The sequence below is a fragment of the Crocuta crocuta genome, unplaced genomic scaffold (genome assembly GCF_008692635.1).
Source record: "Crocuta crocuta isolate KB4526 unplaced genomic scaffold, BGI_CrCroc_1.0 scaffold4, whole genome shotgun sequence".
Taxonomy (NCBI): Eukaryota; Metazoa; Chordata; class Mammalia; order Carnivora; family Hyaenidae; genus Crocuta; species Crocuta crocuta.
In genome coordinates, this window is record NW_027529996.1 from 4361412 (window position 1) to 4377028 (window position 15617).

At 35.8% G+C, this 15617-nt stretch overlaps 1 protein-coding gene across 1 annotated transcript in view; it reads right to left on the bottom strand.

The window, feature by feature from the left end:
• Window positions 1–15617, bottom strand: part of WDR70 (WD repeat domain 70) — a 272504-nt gene that overhangs the window by 202653 nt on the left and 54234 nt on the right. Inside the window, exons 6-7 of the mRNA XM_077763475.1 lie at window positions 14219–14278; window positions 9655–9788 (exon numbers count right to left, since the gene is read on the bottom strand). Of these exons, the coding sequence (XP_077619601.1) occupies window positions 9655–9788; window positions 14219–14278 (194 nt within the window). The remainder of the gene's footprint in view (window positions 1–9654; window positions 9789–14218; window positions 14279–15617) is intronic.

Sequence of the window (15617 nt, forward strand, 5' to 3'; positions counted from 1 at the left end):
ACATAAATACCAGATGATTTTACTCACATGTGGAATTTAAGAAACAGATGAACAAAGGAAAATAAAAAGAGACAAACCAAAAAAGTCTTTAACTACAGAGAACAAACTGGTTACCAGAAGTGAGGTGGGTGGGGGGATGGGTGAAATAGGTGAAAGAGATTAACAGCTCACATATCTTTATGAGCATGATGTAATATTTGGAACCGTTGAATCACTATATTTTATATAGAATATAGTATATTTCATATATATCTAAAACTAACGTAACACTGTACATTAACTATCCTGGGATTAAATTTTTTTAAAATCGAGGCAATTTTTGCTTGGCATCATTCTGATATGCATAAAGCTCAGTTACCACTGTTTAGAAAAATACCAGGACCCAACAGCATGGTTCAAATTTCAGTTATTCTCAGGCCACACGAGCTTTAAAGAAATAGAAAATCTAAAGTTTCGTTTAACATTTTTTTAAGTTTTTATTTAAATTCCAGTTAGTTAATGTAATATAACATTAGTTTCAGGTGTACAGTAAAGTGATTCAACAATTCCATACAATACCCAGTACTCCTCACAAGTATACCCCTTAATCCTCATCACCTATTTAACCCATCCCTCCACCCACCTCCATTCTGGCAACCATCAGTTTGTTGTCTGTAACTAAAAGTCTGTTTCTTGATTTGTTCCTCCCTCTCCTCTCCTCTCCTCTCCTCTCCTCCCCTCCCCTCCCCTCCCCTCCTCTTCCCTCCTCTCTGAACTTTGGTTAAATTATGTGTAATATGCAATGCAGCACTTAGAATATAGTAAAATGCATGATAGTGATATTAAAAATCTCCAAGCAATAATGTGAATTGGAAAAGAAAAACAAATTATGGAATAACAACCATCTGATATCATTTATGAAGATAAATATAATATATACTCTTTTGATGGGTATGTATATTTGTTGATGACTACAATTAAAAACACCTTAAAGGGGGCACCTGAGTGGCTCAGTTGGTTAAGCCTCCGACTTCAGCGCAGATCATGATCTCATGGTTCATGGGTTCGAGCCCCACGTCGGGCTCTGTGCTGACAGCTAGCCTGCTNTACCTTAAAGAACATGCACCATAATGGAAACTGGGAGAAAACCTGGGAAAGAGATTTTTTCTAAAGATGATCAAGGTAGAACTTTAATCTATAATGTTTTAATTTCTGCATGAGAATGATAGTTAATATATTAATTTAAATGTTTTAGGAGCATCTGGATAGCTCAGTAAGTTAAGCATCTGACTTTTGATTTCAGCTCAGGTCATGATCTTGGGGTCATAAGATTGAGCCCCACACTGGGCATGAAGCCTGTTTAAGATTCTGTCTCTCTCTACCACCTCACGCCAGTCAGAGTGGCTAAAATGAGCAAATCAGAGAACTCTAGATGCTGGCGAGGATGTGGAGAAACGGGCACCCTCCTACACTGTTGGTGGGAATGTAAACTGGTACAGCCCCTCTGGAAAACAGTGTGGAGGTTCCTCAGGAAACTAACAATAGAACTCCCCTAGGACCCAGCAATAGCACTGCTAGGAATTTACCCAAGGGATACAGAAATGCTGAGGCATAGGAGCACATGTACCCCAATGTTCATAGCAGCACTCTCCACAATAGCTAAAACATGGAAAGAGCCTAAGTGTCCATCAACAGATGAATGGATCAAGAAGATGTGGTTTATCTATACCATGGAATACTACATGGCAATGAGAAACAATGAAATCTGGCCATGTGTAGCAACATGGATGGACCTTGAGGGTGTTATGCTGAGCGAAATAAGTCAGGCAGAGAAGGACAAATATCATATGTTTGCACGTATAGGAAGATTAGGAGGGACTTGATGGAGGAACAAGAGGGAGAAGAAGGGCGGAAATGGTGGGGGAAAGGGAGAGAGGCAAAGCATGAGAGACTCTTGAATGCTGACAAAAACTGAGGACTGATGGATGTGGGGGGGAGGGGGGATGGGCATGGAGGAGGACACTTGTGGGGATGAGCACTGAGTGTTATGTGGAAACTAATTTGACAATAAACTATTTGTAAAAAAAAGATTCTGTCTCTCTCACACATGCGCCCTTTCTCTCCCTCTCTCTCTCCCCCTCTCTCCATCTGCTCCTCCTCTGCTCATACCCCCTCTCTCAAAATAAAATAAAATAAAAATGTTTTAATGGTTTAAAAAGAAGAGAAGAGAGAATATCCATTTTTAAATGGGCAGAAGATAAGGAATTCTTAACTTGGAGCTACCTAATGATACAAAGCCTCTTAATATTTTATGAAAAATTTTACTTCATGCATATTTTTTGCATAGAGGATACATCTGAAGGATCTGTCAGCCCAAGGACTCAAACTCTTAAGCTTACATATATAATTACTGATAATCTGTGAAGAAATAAAGAAAGCAAAAGGTGCTGAGCAGACTGGACTAGAGAAAATGCAGTAATGATGAGTTTCATTAAATGGGACAAAGAAAGACTTTAGAAACTAGAGATCCATAAATCTAATATTGATGCTGGCTGGGCAAAAGTCCAAAACAAATTATTAAACATACTTCAAAATACCAAAATGAAAGATGCATCAAAAAGAGGTTGAACAACAAAAAAAGGCATTTTGAAAAATCTTATTTTCATACTGGTAGATCAAGAATACATTTTACTTCAAAATATTTTTAAGGTGTCCCAGGGAAATGAGACAAGTTCAAGAATACTAAGAAATTCAGGGCCGCAAGGGTGATAAGCTTCTGACTCTTGGTTTCAGCTCAGGTCATGATCTCAGTTCGTGAGATGGAGCCCTGCATCAGACCAAGTTTTCCTTGCAGACAATACAGGAACAACATAGATATGGAAAAATTTAGCTGAGAAACCAGTGTATATAATCTAAAGAGCTGTCTCGCAAATCAACATCAAAACAAAGAAAGGCTTCTAGTGGCATACTAAAGTGTGACTGCCATATTCAACCAACATCGACTGAATAACTACTTACTGCACATTTATCAAATAGGCAATTGGCAAAAAAAAACCAGTTTGATCATTAATATGTTAGATGTGAGAATCTAAAACTGGAACAATTAGCAAACAAAATACAGAGAATAAAATTGAATGCTAAAAAAAGTAAACACCTCCACTGCACTGCACTTTTTTACTTACAATTCTAATGTATATTTAATCTAATATTATATAATATATACACATACATACACACACAGACATGTTTGCAGACAAATTTAGCAAATATCATTTATAGCATATAAGCCCTAAAATACTTACTATCTAGCCCTTTACAGAAAAATTTTGAGAATTCCTGGTCCTGACCAGTAAGTCTTTTCTCAAAAATATTCTCTATCTTTGATTTTGAGCATAAAATTCAAGGACATTAATTAAACAGTCTGTAACGTTAAATTTAAATTGGAGCAGGAGAGCCAAGACACTCCCTGGGGCAGGAGGCAGGCAGCAAGGGTCCAAAGCACACAGGCAGTGGGCTAGCACAAGCTAAGGGCGGCCAGCTTCATCCCTGAGATATTCATCCCCACGACCCGTACTTCTAGTCTAACCATGAAAAAAAATCACAAAAAAAAAAAAAAATCAAGAAACACTCTAGAAAATACCCGACTAGTACCCCTCAAAACTATCAAATTCATGAAAAACAAGGAAAGGCTGAGAAACCATCATTAACCAGAGAAGACAGAAGAGATAGGAAGAGTAAATGTAATGTGTATCTTGAAAGGCATATGAGTGGAAAAATCAATGAAATCCAAATATAACTTGGGGTTTGGTTAATAGTAATATATCAACAACAACAACAAAAATATATCAACATTGGTTTACTTGTCATAAATGTTCCATGGTAATGTAAGACATTAACAACAGAAGACACTGAGTTAGGGCTATACCTGACTGTGGACTATGTTTGCAGCTTTTCTGTAAATTGAAAATATTCTGAAGCTAAACTTTACTAAAATTTTGAAATGGCAATATCAGTATAAGCTTGTCATTTAAACATGCATGCATGTGCACACACACATACACACACACCTGTACTTTCCACTGAAAAGGTCAAAAAGGAATGATACCCCACTATTAATGAGCAGGTATAATACTCAGATTTGGTCTCTAAATACCATTCCCACTTTAAAAAAAAAAAAAAAAAAAAGGTCTCCCAGGGAAATGATGATCCTAGGACTTAGAAAGGAATATACCAGGAAGCTTACATCACGTTATGCCGGGAAATAAGTAAGCTTTTAAGTCTAATGAGTACATGTCAAAACTACATAGCAATCAGGGACTCCCCTGGCCAAATCTGGGACAATTTAAGCACCAAAAAAGAATAATGACTGCAATTGACTGGAACACATGAAAATTTAAAAATCATAAATACTGACACACAAAAAGGAAAAAGAAAAAAGAAAAAAATCACCACCAATAATAGCAACAACTCATTTATCACCACCAACCCCTAAGATGAAAATGGGTAATTAAAGAAATAACCAAGTATTTACCAAGTATTTACAGTAGGAACTGTATTTTAGGGTGATCAAATAACATTAATAAGAAAAATTTCTGGGGCAAAAAAACAGACACTCAGATCAAAGGACCCACAAATGTATGGCCAACTAATCTTTGGTGACAAAGCAGGAAAGAATATCCAATGGAATAAAGACAATCTCTTCAGCAAATGGTGCTGGGAAAACTGGACAGTGACATAGAGAAAAATGAACCTGGACCCCTTTCTTACACCATACACAAACATAACAAGACAAAAAATAAACAAGACACCATAAACAAAAAGACAAAATGGATGAAAGGCCTAAACCTAAGACAGGAAGCCATCAAAATCCTAGAGGAGAACGTAGGCAAAAACCTCTTTGACCTCGGCGGCCGCAGCAACTTCTTACTCAACAGTCTCCAGAGACAAGGGAAACAAAAGCAAAAATGTACTACTGGGACCTCATCAAGATAAAAGGCTTTTGCACAGCAAAGGAAAGCAATCAGCAAAACTAAAAGGCAACTGACGAAATGGGAGAAGATATTTGCAAATGATATATCAGATAAAGGGTTAGCATCCAAAAATCTATAAAGAACTTACCAAACTCAACACCCAAAAAAACAAAAAATCCAGTGAAGAAATGGGAAAAAGACATGAATAGACACTTCTCCAAAGAAAACATCCAGATGGCTAACAGACACATGAAAAAATGCTCAACATTACTCATCATCAGAGAAATACAAATTAAAACCACAATGAGATACCACCTCACAAAAGTCAGAATGGCTAAAATTAACAACTTAGGCAACAACAGATGCTGGTGAGGATGCGGAGGATCTCTTTTGCACTGCTGGGGGGGAATGCAAACTCATGCAACCACTCTGGAAAGCAGTATGGAGGTTCCTCAAAAAGCTAAAAATAGAACGACCCTACGACCCAGCAATTGCACTACTAGGCATTTATCCCAGGGATAGAGGTATGCTGTTTTGAAAGGATACATGCATCCCAATGTTTATAGCAGAGCTACTGACAATAGCCAAAGTATAGAAAGAACCCAAATGTCCACTGATGGATGAATGGATAAAGATGTGGTGTATATATACAATGGAGTATTACCTGGCAATCAAAAAGAATGAAATCTTCCCATTTGTAACTACGTGGATGGTACTGGAAGGTATTATGCTAAGCAAAATTAGTCAGTCAGAAAAAGACAACTATCATATGACTTCATTCATATGAGAAATTTAAAACACAAAACAGATGAACATAAGGGAAGGGAAGCAAAAATAACATAAAAACAGGGAGGGAGACAAAACATAAGAGACTCTTAAATACAGAGAACAGAGGGTTGCTGGAGGGGCTGTAGGAGAGGGAATGGGTTAAATGGGTAAGGGGCATTAAGAAGGATATTTATTGGGAAGAGCACTGGTATTATACATAGAGGATGAATCACTGGAATCTATTCCTGAAACCATTGTTGCACTATATGCTAACTTGGATGTAAATTTAAAAATTAATTAGCTAATTAATTTTCAGAAATTTTTAAAAATTAAAAAAATAATAAGGAAAAGTTCTTCTTTTAGAAGAGTGTCAACAAATAAATGTAGATGAAATAATGGAATTTAAAAAATCACCAATTTACAACCCTCAATGACATAACTGATTCAGGTACATATAATCAATAGATGCTAAACTTATTAAGTGAAGACATGAGAAGAACATAGATATTTCCATGCTACCAACTATCTCCCCACAAAGTCCTTGCCTATCTCAAGTATATAATATTAACTTTACTATGGAGGAATTAGACATCACCAACTTAATCCAGGAATTAATCTTAACTGCTAGTCACAAATAGTGGCAACAACTAGACAACAAGTGCCACTTGATATGATACAATGTAGATTACAATTGAGCCGTTGGACATTCTCTAGGAAATACTGGAGACAATGAAATAAATTAAATGATACCATAAGAAGCAATAAGAAAATTCAGGAAGAACCTTAAGAAGGACAACTGGGCCTGTTTAATAAAGTCGTAAAGTCATGGGAAAGAAATTCATTTGGAAAGAGACACTGTTCTAGATTAAAAGATATGTAAGAGAGGGACAAAACAAATGGGATATGTATTACTTGATTGGATCCATGTTTGACAAGCCAGCATTACAACACATATGAGAATAAACTGGAGATTTTAAATATGGAATGATTATTAGGAATATTAAATTCTAAAGAATTTTGTTAGAAATGTCTGTATTTTTTAAAAATTCATGAGGAATTATTTCAAAGTGAAAGCTATGTATGTCTTTACTTGTAAATACTTCAAAAATTATAAAAATGAGATGAAGCAAAGACTAAAAAATGTTTGTTAACTGCTAAATCTTGGTAGAAAATGGCTATTACAGTAATCCCTCTACTTTTCTCTATGTTTGAAATATCTCACAGTAAAAAGTAAGTTACAGATGGATATATAAATAGATAATAAAATACATATTATATATATGTTGTCATAAAAAGTAGAGTCACATTGGGGCGCCTGGGTGGCTCAGTCAGTTAAGCTTCAGACTTCAGCTCAGGTTGTGATCTCACAGTTCGTGGGTTCGAGCGCCGCATTGGGCTCTGACAGCTAGCTCAGAGCCTGGAGCCTGATTCAGATTCTGTGTCTCCCTCTCTCTCTGACCCTCCCCTGCTCACGCTGTCTCTCTCTCAGAAATAAATAAACATTAAAAAAAAAAAAAAAGTAGAGTCACATTACTTAGAGATTAGGGGCAAATAATTGCAAAGTTAAACAGTTCTCATGTTTAAAATAGTAACATTCACAAAATGTTTGCAGTACTAGAGTTTATATTAATCTTGTATGGATTGTCAAGAATTCTGTTTATTCTCATCTACCCTTTGATAGCTCACTATTAAATATACGATGCAGTAATTTAATTGGGGAAAAGAAAGGAAGATTTTTCTTGGGCTTTTCTGCATTTTCAATTACAACAGTGTAGCAAATGACACAGTTTAGTAATAGAGTACTGGCTTGAGACTCATGAGACATGATTCTATTCAAAGCTGATCAATAATAGAGTACTGGATGATCCCAAACAAGTGAATTTATAGTTGTAAAAACAGAAGGGGAGGGGCACATGGGTGGCTCAGACAGTTAAGCGTCTGACTCCTAATTACAGATCAGGTCATGATCTCCCAGTTCATGAGGCTGTCAGTACAGAGTCTGCTTGGGATTCTCTCTCTCCTGTACCTCTCTCTCAATATAAACAAATAAATATTAAAAAATAAAAAAGCAGAAGGGGAACACAATCCCTATATAAATCAAGAGAATATCACATGGGAACAAAGGTTATAACACTGTATTTTTTAAAAGTCATCATTGGGGCACCTGGGTGGCTCAGTCAGTTAAGCATCCAACTTTGGCTCAGGTCATGATCTCACGGTTCGTGGGTTCGAGCCCCACGTCAGGCTCTGTGTTGACAGCTAGCTTAGAGCTTGGAGACTGTTTTGGATTCTGTGTCTCCCTCTCTCTCTGACCCTGCCCTGCTCATGCTGTCTCTCCCTCTCAGAAATAAATAAAAACATTTTTAAAATTTTAAATAAATAGATAAATACATACATACATACATACACACATACATACATACATACATACATACATGATAAAAAAGTCATCATACTGGGGCACCTGCATGGCTCAGTTGGTTGAGCATCTGACTTCAGTTCAGGTCATGATCTCACAATTCATGAGTTCAAGCCCCACATCAGGCTCTGTGCTGACAGCTCAGAGCCTAGAGCCTTCTTCAGATTCTGTATCTCCCCCTCTCTCTCTGCCACTCTCCTGCTCACACTCTGTCTCTCTGTCTCAAAAATGAATGTTAAAAAAAATTTTTTTTTACATCATCATACAAAATCAAGATTCCAAGTTACTACTTTAAATAATGAGAGCTTTATTAAATACACCCATCACTGGGGATACCCTGTTTTTACTTTTTTTTTTTTTTTCCTTTCCAACTGATCTGAGATCTGCTATGTTCATCTGCTAAGTCTAACCTTGGCTCAGGTCATGATCTCATGGTCCATGGGTTTGAGCCCCCGCACCAGGCTCTATGCTGACAGCATGCAAGCCTGCTTCAGATCCTGTGTACCCCCTCTCTTTGACCTTCCCCTGCTCATGCTCTGTCTCACTCTCTCAAAAATAAATATTAAAAAAATTTTTTTAAAAAGATAGCTTATGAGTTATGACTTCAAAATTTACAAATCAGTATGATCTGTACAAAACTGGCCAGAGCCATGTTTAGATATAACTCCATTCATGCAAGAGTAGAAAATTGGGTCTATCGGGGCGCCTGGATGGCTCAGTCAGTTAAGCATCTAACTTCAGCTCAGGTCATGATCTTGCGGTTTGTGGGTTCAAGCTCCACATCGGGCTCTGTGCTGACAGCTCAGAGCCTGGAGCCTGTTTCGGATTCTGTGTCTCCTTCTCTCTCTACCCCTCTCCCACTCATGCTCTATTTGTCTCTGCCTCAATAATAAATTAAAAAAAAAAAACCATAAATTTAAAAAAAAGAAAGAAAATTGGGTCTATGTTAATTTCACCTACTTCACATTATCTTGAATATCGTAATATATAGTCAATAATAGCTCATTTCCATCATATATTATACAAGTTAACCAACAGTTTCACCAATAAAAATCTATTTTTGATATCGAATATGCGAAAAGATCACATGTGGTCAAAAACAGAAATAGGAGGGTGGCAGTGGTAGCAACATGTAAAGCCCTTTCTTATATAATGCTAGCTGGCCATACCTACACAATGTAGCACTGACCAGCACCTGGTTATTGGCTTAATACGTCATACACATATACATAACATTTCGTGGTATTTACTGGAGTATTAAAATAAACTAGGCAAGGTAATAATCTCTAAATACAAATATTTTTTACAAAACAACAAAGGACTAAAAATGTCTTTAAAATCTGGGTTAATGAAACTAAAGCAAAGAAATTCAAGGTAAATTTTTCTTTCATATGAATAATGAAGGTAACATATGGTCATATAAACAGTGTATTTTCATACAAAGCATTATAGATGGAATTCAGGTGATAACAGTACTCCGTCTTCAAATATGAAGGTATTAGGTTATGCAATACATACCATTCACAAGGCTGAAGGGATCGAAATGCCTTAAAAGAGGCATCCATTCCAGCAAAATCCCAAAACTTAACATCATAGTCATATCCTCCAGTCACCAAACGGGCACCTGAGGGATCCAGACCCAAAGCAGAAACCTGGTAAAAAAAAAAAAAAAAAAAAAAAAAATTTAACTGGAGAAAAGCTAATTATATTCTGTAATAACTTCCATTTCTTTCTCTAACTCTACCTCCTATCTTATAGGCATTGGAAGTACAGACCTCAAGCTGTTGTTACTTCAAAAAGTGAGACTGGACAGCATCTTCTAGATTACTTGACTTTATTATTATGAATATTACTTCTTTTGAAATAAAGACAATAGTATTTTAATTTAATGTAATTGCCAGCTTTGTCCCAATTTATCTACCAAACCCCATAAATAATTCAGCTTTTTCGATAAAAAAGATTTTGAGGAAATCTTTTGAGATATTTTAACTACAATTTTAATTAACAAAATGAGAAAATGCCAATGGGAATGTTGAGAAATGTATTNAAAAATAAAAATAAAAATATGCATGGTATCGTCTCAAAAAAAAATCACATTTTGCACTTTAGATTTATACAATGTTATATGTCAATTATACCTCAGTAAAGATGAAAATTTAAAAAAAAGAAATCCATTTAATCAAGTAGGACAAAGTAGAAATTATTTTCTTGTGTGTACAGCTAAATGACTCAGTCTAATTACCTTAAATAATTACTTTTTTTTTTACAAATAGTTGTCAAATTAGTTTCCACATAACACCCAGTGCTCATCCCCACAAGTGTCCTCCTCCATGCCCATCCCCCTCTCCCCCCCACATCCATCAGTCCTCAGTTTTTGTCAGCATTCAAGAGTCTCTCATGGTTTGCCTCTCTCCCTTTCCCCCACCATTTCCCCCCTTCTTCTCCCCCTTGTTCCTCCGTCAAGTTCCTCCTAATCCTCCTATACGTGCAAACATATGATATTTGTCCTTCTCTGCCTGACTTATTTCGCTCAGCATAACACCCTCAAGGTCCATCCATGTTGCTACACATGGCCAGATTTCATTGTTTCTCATTGCCATGTAGTATTCCATGGTATAGATAAACCACATCTTCTTGATCCATCAAAATAATTACTTTTAAAGCTGAATTTATAAGTGGCTAACTACATTATAATAGCACTTTTATATTGGTTCTATAAAATATCTGGCTTCCCTATGGACTTTCCTAGGTCCAATGCACATGTGAGTGCCCAACTGGTAACCTACAATTCTTAAGCAGGAAGTCCCTGGATCTGCTGCCCTCTCAGAAGGAAAAAAATTGCATTAGAAATAATTAATGTGTGCCATGTGTAGCAACATGGATGGACCTTGAGGGTGTTATGCTGAGCGAAATAAGTCAGGCAGAGAANGGAATATGTGGAATGAAAACAAAAAAAAAGAAATAATTGATGTGATTACCACATATATAAGATAGTAAAAGGATCAAAGTTTCATATAAAGGAAACAACTATGAATCAGTTCCCTCAATAAATAGCCTTGGAATGATATTAAAGGTAATAAAATTCCTGCAATTAAAACCATAAAGTTACAAAATAATTTATATTCACTTTAATCACTACCTGTAAACACTAATTTCAGAAGATAAGGGAATTATACATAAATATAATTAATAAATTATGTTTAAATTAGATATGTACTACCTTAAATGTGTTGAAGAAAGCACATAAATGAGAACTAAGTCATTTTTCATGTCTTAACAATTATATATCTTAAAACCTAAAACAATAAAAAAGTAAAAATAAACAGTAGCTTCCGAAGTCTAAGAAGTGACTCTTGTTACTATCAACCACAAACTTACTTGTCCCCATGTCCCTCTATCCTTTCACCCTCTCATTACAATTGAAGGGGTGTCCTCTCCCTGATACTACTAACCACACCAGCGTTCATCCCATTACAGCACAATTTGAAGTTGCAAATTCATTTGTGGCTTGTGTCTTCCCTGCCTGTCCTCCCCACGGGGGTGTAAGCTCCACCTCCTTGCTACAGTAGGCAGGGGCCTGCAGTCAGGGTGGAGAACTGATGGCTAGCTACAGGAATCCTCTGTTGAGTCCCCCTGGGGAAGGGGAGGCTGTGGGGAGCCAGCAGCCTCCAAATTCCAGGGAGTCATTTGGAGTTCGGTGCAAACTGGGAAGAATGTGCTCAAAGGGAAACCTGAAAACACACCTAAAAAGTGTTCTCTTTGCCCTGGCTGTGAATTCTTCCATTAAGAAAGATAAACTAATAGTATGTCACTATGTTAATGAAAGGAGAGGTAGATGTGACTCATGACTTTGAACCAAATTACATGTGGCCTTTAAAAAAGTTGGAACTGGATTCCTGAGGTAAAATTTCCTCCACTGAACCAGTTCTTCTGGGATCTACATTGTTTAAAGGAACACAGCTAAGAAATGATTTGCGGGGCACCTGGTGGTTGCAGTCAGTAAAGCATCCAACTTTGGCTCAGGTCATGATCTCATGATTCATAGGTTCGAGCCCTGCATTGGGCTCTGTGCTGACAGCTCAGAGCCTAGATCCTGTCTTTGGATTCTGTATATCTCTCTCTCTGACCCTCCCCTGCTCACGCTGTCTCTCCTCTCTCTCTCTCTCTCAAAAATAAATAAAATTTTTTTTTTAATTTTTTTAAAAATGATTTGAAACATCTGGTAGGAAACCATCTCTAGGTCCTGTTAAGGAATGGAAAGGTGGGTAGACTGGTAGGAGATACTAGAAATGTAAAGTATAAGAAACAAAGACTGACCTTATGCAGAGAATTGGTGAGGGTCAGAGGTAAATTATGGGGAATCCTTTTAGTATCTTCTGTTCTTCTGTGAATGTGTAAATATTTTACAATAACTAGTTGTAAAAAAACGAACCAGGCAAAAGAGTCACCTTGCTAATCTCTAACATATTTAAGATGAAATAAATGCAGGGTAAAGGCAGGACTGCAAGAAGATTAGGTACCATAACAGTACAATTAGAAGCTCTAATTGCTTTTTAATGTGTAAAATGAGTTCGCAGTAGATTTCTAATTTTATTTCTTTTATAAAAGATAAAATTCTACTAAAAAATACAAATACTAAAATAAAACGTGTGAAACCCATGAACTCTCTCAGCTGTAAAATATCTCTTAAGTGATAGGGAAGCTTCTGTTTAAGTACTAACAGTCTATAATTCCTTTTCTAATTTACTTAAAAACATGAAAATTAGTAAAATTCCATCATAATTTCAGAATAAAAATGCCAGAAGTCTGATTTCATAAAAAGTAGATATAATATCACAAATTAGATGTAAATGGTTTCTTAAAGCAGCAGTTCTCAGAAGCTTTGGTTTTAAGACACTTTACATTATTTAAATCTACTGAGGACCCCAAAGAGCATTTGTTTATGTGAGTTATGTATTTCAATATCTACCACAGTACAAATTTTAACTAAGACATTTAAAATTATTTATTGTTCACTTCATTTAAAATGATAATAGGGGCACCTGGATGGCTCGGTTGGTTGAACATCAGACTTTAGACTTCGGCTCAGGTCATAATCTCATGGCTCTCATGGGTTCAAGCCCCATGTCAGGCTTTGCGCTGACAGCATGGAGCCTACTTTGGGTTCTCTGTCTCCCTCTCTCTCTACCCCTCCCCCACTTCCCCACTTGTGTTCTACAAACATTAAAAAAAATTTAATAAATAACAATAAACCCACTATACTGTAACAAATATTTTCATGAAAATAGTATTTTTAAAAGCAAAAAAACCTGGCAAGAAGACTGTCAGTCTTTTAATATCTTTATTAATTATATCATTTATGTCATTTCTGGGTCTATTTCTACTGGTTGATGCTTTCCTCATTATAGGATGTATTTTCCTACTTCTTTACATGTCAGACATCTAGAAAAAGGCAGTTTCATTGAAAAGAAAAAGCAAGATAATTGTATTCTTGCATTTGTGAGCATGTTTCATTAATTCAACTACCACTTTTTAATGGTTTATAATGAAATGATTTCATCTTATAACTCAAAATTTTATATTATTAATCTTTAACTAACATAACTATAACAATACAAAAATAGAAATCTGTATGTCTAAGTAATATAACCTTACAGCAATACAGTAACTATTTTATGTTCATTTCTTATCTCAGTGTGAATCTAAAAAATGAACTCGGACCTTTTACTGATACAGAAATAAAGCTAAGGGTAATGAGAAATTTTCCCACACCATAAAAAGGAAAACTGTATTTTAGTTTCATTTCTTTTTTTCACTTGTAATGTTCCTATATCAAAGAAAAAGGTTTTAAAGCCAACAATAACAATAACAATGACAATTTTAAATGAATGTTCCTATTTTAAATGAAACACAATGGTTATTTTGATTGAATAGAAATGTAATCTTTCTTTTTTCTTTAATGTCTATAGCTATTGTGTTATCAGTTGATTGTATAACTAGCCTTAATACAAATGTATCATTGGTTCACTTTTCCATGAGAACCTTGTTATTGAAAGGAAAGAATCAAATTTTTTAAACTTACTGTTTTAGTGCCATGCTTTAGAGTTATTTCATGAGAGTCAGGAATCTTTTGGACAGGATTCTGAAAAAAGAAAATTCCATGACATCAATGAGTAACCAATGTATTTAGGGCCTGAGGGAGAACTACATATTCACAGGAGACATAATTTTTAAAAATTTTATCACTAGCTTTTTAACACAAAGCTTTAAAAAAAAACAGGAAATAAAAATTGTGAAAGTAGCTTATTTCTGCACTTCTAGATAAATTACAATTGTTGAGCTGATAATAAATTTATCTTAAATCTCAAAAATGATAAACCTAAGAAACTTTTTAGGTTGTATGAAACAATAAGGTCCTCTCAGCATCCAAAATATTTAAAGTTCTCTCTTCACTGAAAATTGACCACAATTTAAAGTGCTTATGTACTTAATTTAAAATAGGCAACAAAATCCGCACAGGGTAGATATATACCTTTCAACCCATGAAAGTTTAGAAAACAAAAAACTGCTGCTCAAAAATGACACAAATAAGAAACTGAGTCATTTATTGACTCATCAATTCAATAAGCATTTATTTAAAGTGAGATTATACCAGATGGGTAGCATTAAACATAGCCTCTACATTTTTCCCTCCCAAGAAGCAGATGGTCTAGTAATAAATCAGTCTAATTCAATATAAGAAATGTTATGATAGACAGGGGTTATGGGCAGGATAATGGAGGAAGAGAGAAGATGGGTGCATAAATCAGACATAAGGAGTCACAGTTATCATTTGAATAAGAAGTTGCATTGTTTAGTCAGGGTTCCATTATCCAAGAGCAGGGTAATCATACTCAAATTTTAGGGCCATTACAAATTCACATAAGGATCATCTTGCAATCTACTTAACTAAATATGTGCAGTCTAATAGACTTTGGTCCCTGTCTCCTCTCATTCTTTAGCATCCTTGATGAATCAATCAATCTCAAGTTCTATTTCATCATAAACTTTTCCCCTCCTATGGCTCTTTATCCTCAGCACATAAACAATTAAAGTACTTCCCATATTACACACACACACACACACACACACACACACAGCAATTTCCCCCACATTTACTGCTGTATCATTATCTTTTCCTTTGCAATCAAGCTTCTTTACACGAACAGTTTTCACTCAATTGTCTCTACTTCCTCTCTCCTTTCTACCTCTACCACACTGGCACGTGTCCTTTTATTCCTAATGCCTAGCACAGTTCTTGGCACTTAAGAGACTCTCAGTAAATATCTCTTGAATAAACAAACAAGTCACTATAAATGCCCCTGGACACTTTTCAGAACTTAACCTGCATAAATGACCTTTCAACAGCATAACTACTTAACTATTTCCTCCATCCTGAAACTGTTCTCTCCTGGGAGGAAGCAGCTTAGACAAGAAGCCAG